Consider the following 9,242-nt stretch of genomic DNA (forward strand, 5'->3'; position numbering starts at 1 on the left):
TGCTAGTGTGGTGGGCTTTTAATAATGTGTTGTTGTGTTACATTTTGAATATTGTATGGTTATTTTTTTAATGTCTACAATGAGTTCAGAATGACAACCTGGAGAACATCAGTTGTTGCAGTCTGTTATTGTTGTAGTAACAGAACAATTCTTTTGTTCTTAATCATTAATTGGCGAATATGAGTAAAACATTTGAAATCGAACCTAGAAATTGGATGTAAATAGAGGTACATCTGTTTCTTGTCAGATATGTTCTTTTCGTTGAAAATCGACTCAGTTCCTTTAAATCTGTTTATACATTAAAATATGTACAAAAGATCATGGCTTAAATATTATTATATTATATTATACTATATCATAATACTAAGTACAAAATATGATTTCACTAAAAAAATCATTGAAATACACATGTCCTTTTTCACAATGAGGAGTTTACAGGATCGGTCATATATTTTTCGGAATATAGGGCCTAATATAATTGAATATCAGGTGAGGCTGTCTCATAAAGCCATTTCACGTGTATTTTACTCAATGATTAAATTTGCAGTTATCCTTCAGTTTATTGTTTTACTTTCATTTTAATTTTATCGATCATTGTAAACTTCTAGGTCGATTTGATTGTATACTTCTACTGTAAATAGGCTACAAAGACTGCCCTTAAATTATATATATATATATTTTATGATTTACGCATTTCAATTTTATAACAAAATTCATGAAATGTAATTATGCAATCTTTAATTAAAAAAAAATACATATTTTAAGTTTGATTGATTTAATTTTGTCAAACATTGCACAGTACAATTTGATAGAAATTTGTTATGAAATTAAAATGGTAAACCTTCAAAATGGGCTACAATATATATTTGTAATATATTATTACATCTTAATACAATGTTGCGTGCGGTGCAACAACGCCTAAAGTACATTTTTATATTTAGCAATAATTTATATTCATTATTAATGTATTCATAATTCAAAATGTATATTTTACGTTTTATTCATGAGTTTAGCATCCTTTTTAAGAGTATACAGAATTAAGGGAGATTTCGTGGGAAACAGATCAGATTGGGAATGAGAACGTTTCGAACATACAGCATCAATTTAGTAAGCTTCATTTCGTTACAACGACATGCGCATTTTCGATTTAGAGATCCCTATCAGCTGTCTTAACGATGCTTGTGTCTTTTAGTGACGATGTGAATGAACAGAAGATTATTTGGCAATGTCATGGACGATAATTGAATGTTCCTCTGCTCGCAATTATGACGGAGGAGCATAAAGAAACTTTAAAGATTCGATTCTGACTCGCAGTAAACTAGTGCAATGATGTGCTGATGCTCATGATCAGATCCTTACAACAGAATTTCCCCTGCAGACGACGGTAACCGTAAAGTCATCAACTCGGTCTCCACCCTTTCCTTTACCGACGGGACTTCTTGTGAAAGTTTTCCATTCAGTATAGAGGACTCTATGAGTTAGCGCATCTAACTATAGCATATATATGTATATGTATATAGTAATATATATATGTATAATTTTTTTCCTTTTTTTAAATTGAACCTTTTAATGTTGGTTTAATGAAATTAGGTTTGTTTAGAATTCGTGTCATTGGACCTCTATACAACAATATTGTTCTAAAATTTGTGGAATTAAAGCATATTTTTCCCATTGTAAAATGCTATCCGTGTAGTGGCGACACGGACCACATCGATGCGCGCAAAAAAAGGGTCTTTAAAGAAGGCTTAGAGTTGAGTTTGAATTGCCCTCTGCCCTAAAGAAACCCCGCCAGTGAAATATTGGGATTAGCTGGTTTTTGAGGAGCGGATTAGCGCGACTTTCTCGAACTGCGCATTCCTGGTGCCATTTCTCTAAAAACGAAAGAGCCGGAAACTCGGCGGGGAAAATGAAAAATAATTAAAATTTGAAAACGTCTCGCAGTTACAGAGATACATTTAACCTACTCTCAATGTAAGTTCTTTAATGACCATATTACAAGACACAGAGTACAAGACTTGCTTCTCAAGTTTTAGCTTTATTAGGATTCTGATTGGCTATACGTTATCAAGGCCCAACCTTTAATAAAACACTTGTTGACACCGATTTTATCAAAAATGTACTGGAATACATTGTTCAATGCGGACAATTTCTTTTAAACAAATAAACAAGGAGAAAACTATTTGTATTTAATTTTGAAATGCATGAAATTTCCTCTTCGTTTATCAAAGGGAAATGGAAACCAATAATTCAGCTTTTAGTGTTGTTTTAATGTATTACCATCAACATGTTAAATAAATAAGTTAAATAATATTAAATTAGTTGGCATAGGTTTGAAGTTGGCTGATGTAGCGTAAGACAATTTATTAAAAATGTGTTGGTTGAATTATTGTTATTATTATTATATATATAAGTTGGGCCTCTCCATTCTAATCAACTAGGCTATATAATCTTTTAACTTTCAAGCTACAAAACACAAGAAAACACATACAATTTATTGTCAATTTTAAGAACTCGTCCAGACTTTAAATGTGGTGTCAGATTTGAAATTGTTTATTAATATTTCTCTGGTGGGACCACATCAGCACTCCAGACAAGTGTAAGATCCCCGTGGGTGGCATGTTATCAATTATGACCAATAGAGATCAATGAATGGCGACAAGTCCCTGTATTCTTGAGATGGGTAAAAATCCAATAGTAATCATGTGACTATTATTTACCATGTTGGAAAAAAAAAAATCTATTAAAATCACAGCCGAGTCTTCGCAGATGCGACGGAACTCACAAATTGCATACAGTTACAACAAATCACAGTTTCGAAGGCTAGCACAGATAAAATAAAATAAAAACACACACACACACAAATGTACCATTTATATAAGACACACACTGATTGTCTTTTAAAAACTACATATTGATTCCTTATAAACACCTTTTCTTAAATAAAGTAGTGCATCCAGGTCGCCATGGGGGCGTTCAGCACACACACACACACACACACACACACACACACACACACACACACACACACACACACACACACACACACCCTCCTTATGGAAGTGTCTCTGGTCTTGCCAACATTGAAATAGGTCGGCGTGCTGTAAGAGGCTTAGAGAAAGCCTGCCCATTCCAAGCACTTAACCAAAAGATTGGCTCCTTTTATTGTGTAGTTTTTCTCTCTCTCCTCTTCTGTAAGGATTTGCTCCGTGGCTTTGACCTAACTTATTTTCAAATTCACTTTGATTCCCTCTACCTTAACAGGTTGTGGTCAAATGTCCAGTTTATGCGAACTCGTGACCCTTCCAATACTTTGCACGCCATGAAGGGTTCGTGGAACTCAAATAGAAATGTTATGAAAAATACGAACTTCGAAAGCGCTGTCAGGCACAGTGCAACCCATCCACATCGGACAGTTCACGCTTCACAGAACACTTCTGTTTTTGAAAGGATGGCAGGTCTACAAAGTTTATTTTATAGTCTTTTCGTGTGTTGATTGGACAAAATGTCAGACGTTTTGTTAGTTTCACAACACCTGGAATTTCCAGGAGGAAGTCTGATCTTTGTAATCCAAGCAATCAGCGTTGAAGTTCAGTTTCCATGAGGACGCTTGGTCCTTATAATCCAAGCAATCCGCAGTGGAATTGAAGCTGAGCCCCGAGGCACCGTAACCCTGTGTGGGGAGGGAGGCTGGAGACTGGTTCAGGTGACTGGTAACAGCGTTGCTGCTCATGGGGCTCAAAGTTGATCCTGGCCCTGTCAGTTGATGGTGCATGGGCGTCAAGTAAGAACCGCAGTCCATGCCCCCAAAGTAGGATGTGGAACCCGCATACCCCTGGCTATATCCGGACGCTTGAGTATAGGTCATTGGGTAGGATCGCTGCATGCAGGAGGAGGAGGTTGAGAGTGGGTCTGACAGCGGCGAGATGGAGGCCGGGCTCCAAATGGACACCGGCGCCGTTGTGGTGGAGATAGCCGGGACTGAAGTGCTAGAGGGCGGGGTGAACTGGCCACTCGCCCCGCTCTCAGAACTGGCCTCCCGCGCCGGAGAGCTCTTCTTTTTGGCAGGTCGCACCTTGTTCTGGCCTCCGTTTTGTTGTTGCTGCTGCTGCTGGCGACACTTGGCCCTTCGGTTTTTGAACCAAACCTGACGTGGAAAAATAGGGGTTATTAACTAACTCTCACTTTAATTGTGGGGCAACATCACCTCCGAATTATTCACATTAGCCTACTTATTATTTATATTAACTATGTTCTCTAGAAGTAAACCTGAAGAAAAATAGCATCATACATTTTCTAGCCTCAATCCATTCATTTCTTTATAGCCTATACCACATTCCACCTGCTTGGATCCTTAAAACAAAACATGCATGCATTGAAAAGGATACGCACCTGTACACGGGACTCTGGGAGATTGATTTTTAAGGCCACCTCCTCACGCATGAAAATATCCGGGTAGCGCGTTTTGGCGAATAAAGACTCCAGCACATCTAGTTGAGCTCGAGTGAATGTTGTCCTCTCCCGCCTTTGCTTTCGAGGAGTCGCTGTTAGAAATAAACAGATGCTTTACATGGATGTCCATCCGAAAAGCGATCATACATAGATTATACTGGTAAAAAGTGAATAGGCTAGCTAAAAATGTGACGTAGGCCGACATCGATTAACTATTAAATAGTCTGCACCAAATATTCAAAACTTTTGACGTGGGCCTAATCTGCAATGTTAAAATAAATAAAAAGAAATCCTATATTGTCATTTTTAAGATTTTTTTTCTTCCCGAAAGTTATAATTAATGCTTGTTTTTTATTATTATTTTTTTTTTTAACAACTGTATTCAAGCCTACACCAGCTTAATAAATACATTTTATTTTAATACAGCAATATCTTGTTTCTTTGCTGAGGATCCGCAAGTTTTTAATTCTTAAAACTCCCATTTCGTTATAAATTGTCCTTTTTAAAATTGGATTTGAAAACGGGTTTCAACTTGAATGAAAGAATGGTTCAAAAATTGACTGTTTAAGAGATTAGCAATAGCAAATGTATGCAATATGTGCTTTTAATGCAATAGCTAAAAAACTATCGAATAATAACTTATTACATAGGCCTATGCCTTGCATATGAAAGTATAATTATTGCATACAACCTACAATCAAATAGCCAAGGAGGATACGATTTATTCACTATTCCGATTGCCGGAAAGCCACGAAAAATTGTCAAAAAAAAAGTGTAACTAATCTTGAAATCAACTTTATAGCGTTGTGTGCACGAGACTTCCAAACTCCGTGTGCAAAAATGCGTAATTAGGAAACGCGTCTCACCTGGATATCCAACGGACGGATGCAGAAGGTCCATACCGGAGGTAGTTAAACTTAGCCCGTTGACCGTGTAAGGTGGTTGCTTAAGATACGACATCATGTTAAAGGTGATTGTGGGGGGTAAAGTTGGTGAAAATGTGGAAAGCTGGACACGAAGACTGAGGCCGCCCTTCAGTCTCTTTTTCTTCTGCTTCTGGCTTGTTTTCGCCTTCAGCCGTAGCGGTGAAACCAATGCCCTGTTTTTAAAAAAGAATCACAAAAATAAAGAGAGACGTTCTCTATTAATGAAGCGTCTGTTATATGATAAACACAAGGTTCCTCTAGCTGCAAGGACTATGGGCGACTCAACCACGTCCACACAGCAACGTGCTCTTAAAGCCGCACCAGACCTCCAGCTGTCCTCGTGAGATGAACGAAGCACATCTTGACAAACGCCCCCCGTCCCTCCCCTTCCTCCCCCCCAGCCCCGAACAGTAACATCTATTAGTTGCAACAAGTCTTCACAAAGACAAAACTCAGTCGTTCAAATGTGCACACAAGCCAGAAACACAATTTGCATAGGAACCCGGCTAATTGTCTCAAGCATTAAGGCCACTGATTGGGAGCTATTGGAGGAAACAAAGGCCATTGTTAGCCTGATAACTAATGCTGATAACAAAAGCTCCATTGGCGAGAGACAAAAGTAGTTACCTCCTCCAGTCTTCTCTCATATCAGTCCGCACAAAATCATACAATCATAATTACTTGTATTAGTATTTCCCAGAATGGATCTGGTGAAGGGAATCTAACAAAAAAGCTCAAGTCTGAACTTTTCGTGTTCCATTAAAATAATGTTTGCCTCGAGTTGAACTGCTGTCTTATTAACTTAAATCTGGTTGAATCTAATCTTTGACTAAACTATCAAAAGTTTTCAGGCCTAACTGAAACGTTAAAAAGAATTGACTTATATCTAATAAAGGGCCGTTATCAAGTAAAATAAAACATGTACTTGAACATTTCGTGCAAGCATCATTCATTTTGAATGTATAATCATTCATTACATTTTGAATGTAAAATTATTAATAAAAAACACAAACTTTAGCCGTATTATCCAACATTTATGAGGATTTTTTGTTGCAAAATCCAACGGTTTTGCCCCTCAATCTGTCACTTAAAACAGTCCTCGTCCAGCACAGCCGCTCAATAGTAATTACCTCATCCAATAATTAATTATGATAAATGTTGTTTTTGATAAATTAACGAGATAATCCGGGTGGCACGCGCTCCCTAATTACTGGACGCTACCTCTTCAAGCTGAACTTTTGGCCTCATTGATTCTGTGCATGACTATAATAAAAATCACACACACACACACACACACACACACACACACACACACACACACACACACACACACACACACACACACACACACACACACACACGACACACACACATTGGTGCAGCTATCCTTGTGAGGACTCTCCATAGACACAATTATTTTTTAGGCTACTGTACAAACTATAGATTCTATCACCTAAACCTCACAAAAATATATAATTATGTGTGTTTTTTAAGCTATTTGAATAACGGGGACACTAGAAATGTCCTCATAAACCACATTTATAGCACAATACCCTTGTAATTACCAGTTTGTATCCTAAAAAATGCACCCCCACACACACACACACACGCGCGCGCGCTTTTTTGAATTTCAAAAATTAGTTTCGCATTAAAGCATCATCATATTGGTAGGCTACCTGCATAGGTAATAAGAAAATAAATTACACGTGGGCCTCATTTTTTTGTGCCCATATTCATTCGCATCAGAAAGAGGTTAAAAGTGTGCCGATCAGACTTGTTTTGCTGTTCTGTAATTATCGCTTTGTGTCGTAATTATCGCTAATTAATAATTATCGCTATTTCTACGCAAAGGCGCTCTAAGAAAAGGAGCTTGATACTTGCAGTACAATTTGCTTTTTGAATACTGACAGTGTCAAACTGCGTACTACTAGTCTACTGGCACGTCAAAATAGGCAGCAGATAAATACAATTACGACCTTTTTTATTTTTTATGTTAGGATCGCTTTAAAGATATGCTAATTGGATATTTGGTGATCTTAAAATGCAAGTCACACAATAGTTTCAATATTAGACATAAAACGACTGATAGGCTACACAGATTAATTTACGTTGTAATAGACAACTAGGCCTATTACAACTGCATAATAATAGCCTACTAATTATACAAATAATAAAAAAAATAAAAATAAAAATAATAATAAACCGGTAATGCAGAAATAAATGCACACATAGGCGACAAACAGGATACTTACTGAATTAAGTGATTCAGTTCGAAGCACGTCAAAGTTTGATGTCCGATAGCGAATATACGCCTCGATCGTTACAAAAATACTCAAGACATCAAGATAAAATCCCTTTCAGTTTGATGAAACCGTGAAACAAATGAGTTATGAGGAACCCTTTACAGCTAAAAACGGACAGCGAGAGAAATGGTTTCAAGAGATTAAAATACATACGGTTATGATTCGCTGCTCTTCTGGTCTGAAGTTATTGGAGTGACCAATGACGAGCACAGGACTGGAGTCTGTTCCTCTCGCAGGGCCCTTTGCAGGGAAACAATGCCGACAGCTACTTTTTGATCCAAACTCTCCAGCCAATGAGAGCGAGGCGCTGCAGCACATTCTCATCTCTGAGTCAAAGCGATGTCATTTTACCTTATAACATGAACTACTGTATTATGAATGTAGTGGAAGGAAATGCATTTCTAAGTTGTTCCACTCCTGTCTGTAAAAACAATGACAAATCTTTTTACAATGACCTTATATTTGAGCTACGGTGGCCCTGAGTTAATCTGGCTGGAAGTTGCAGAAGAATCAAAAGTGAGCGTAATTTGCGCAATCTCAGGCATGATTATCAGTCGTGAGAGAAAACAGCAGACTTAGCCCTTTTTATTCTTGAGACTGTGTTCAATAGTTATAGGGGTTAAGGGGGTTAGCAATGATGAATACGGACGCTCAAATACACGCAGTCCTCCTGCATTTCTGTCGCGTAGCTGGAGGGATTTACGGCGACTTAATTCCTTAAAACTGTCCTCTCGTCCACATGACGCTCAAACCGCAAGTGCTCTAGCTGATATACCCAAACGTATCAAGAGATGAGTGCATCGCATTGCCATGGGGCTAGATTAAGGCCTTTTATAAGACATGTAGACTACACGTGAAAGCAGTGTGCTGTGGTGCAGTGAGGACGTGAATAGAAGTAGCATACCTTTAAAATGCTTAAAACACGTCGCCAATATCCACTTCGAGAAATGTTTATCTGGATCCTTCTGTGTGGGAGGAAAGCCTGTTTCATATCAGTTTTTAGTCTATCCATTTGAAGATATCCCGGGAAGGAAGAGAGGACCGCATCGGGTGACTCGAGACACATGTACAGATGAAAGACGGTGAGCTACATTCTTATTTAATATATATATGTGTTCGTTTCATTGAATGCAGGTCACTTATGTTAAAGAAATTAACGCATTTTGTTACATTAATACCACCAATCCTACTGCTACTATTTAATTTTATTTGTACTGATCTATTATTATTATTATTATTATTGATGTTGTTGTTATATATCACATTTGTCATATTTCATATATGACATTGGGAGAGAAATCAGTAGCCTCTATTCCTTTTTTTTTTTTTTTTTTTACATCAAAATAACTTTGATATATTTCTAATTATATGCATTCAAGTACTATTTTGTTTGATATTGTTGATATAGGCTAACCTATAGTATATGTTGGTATACTACAGGTTACCTAAAGAATCTTTATGAACAGAAGGTTGAACTTATTTCCTGATTACTGCCATACTATTAGAAACTGGAAACTACAACCACTACAGTAATAATAATAATTATTTGTAATAACGTGATCAA

The 9,242-nt window shown here is 37.3% G+C and overlaps 1 protein-coding gene across 2 annotated transcripts; it reads right to left on the minus strand.

The window, feature by feature from the left end:
- Positions 1 to 2,027: 2,027 nt before the first annotated feature.
- LOC127662198 (homeobox protein OTX2-like) lies at positions 2,028 to 7,905 on the minus strand. Of its 2 annotated transcripts, none has more exons than XM_052153292.1 (4): positions 7,832 to 7,905; positions 5,316 to 5,548; positions 4,390 to 4,541; positions 2,028 to 4,144 (listed from the first exon to the last, which is right to left on the minus strand). In XM_052153292.1, exons 2-4 carry the CDS (start codon positions 5,410 to 5,412, stop codon positions 3,524 to 3,526), a joined length of 870 nt encoding a protein of 289 aa, XP_052009252.1. In that variant the 5' UTR covers positions 5,413 to 5,548; positions 7,832 to 7,905; the 3' UTR covers positions 2,028 to 3,523. The 2 variants fall into 2 exon arrangements, with proteins under 2 accessions (XP_052009252.1, XP_052009253.1); XM_052153293.1 differs by lacking the exon at positions 7,832 to 7,905 and adding an exon at positions 7,628 to 7,809.
- Between the last annotated feature and the right edge of the window lie 1,337 nt (positions 7,906 to 9,242).

This window comes from Xyrauchen texanus, chromosome 22, assembly GCF_025860055.1.
Source record: "Xyrauchen texanus isolate HMW12.3.18 chromosome 22, RBS_HiC_50CHRs, whole genome shotgun sequence".
In the NCBI taxonomy this organism is placed as follows: domain Eukaryota; kingdom Metazoa; phylum Chordata; class Actinopteri; order Cypriniformes; family Catostomidae; genus Xyrauchen; species Xyrauchen texanus.

Coding starts and splice junctions, on each gene's coding strand:
- LOC127662198 (XM_052153292.1), bottom strand. CDS start 5,412: ATGATGTCGTATCTTAAGCAACCACCTTACACGGTCAACGGGCTAAGT. Junction 4,542..5,315: donor TCCGTCCGTTGGATATCCAG/GTGAGACGCGTT, acceptor TATTTCTAACAG/CGACTCCTCGAAAGCAAAGG. Junction 4,145..4,389: donor TCCCAGAGTCCCGTGTACAG/GTGCGTATCCTT, acceptor TTTCCACGTCAG/GTTTGGTTCAAAAACCGAAG.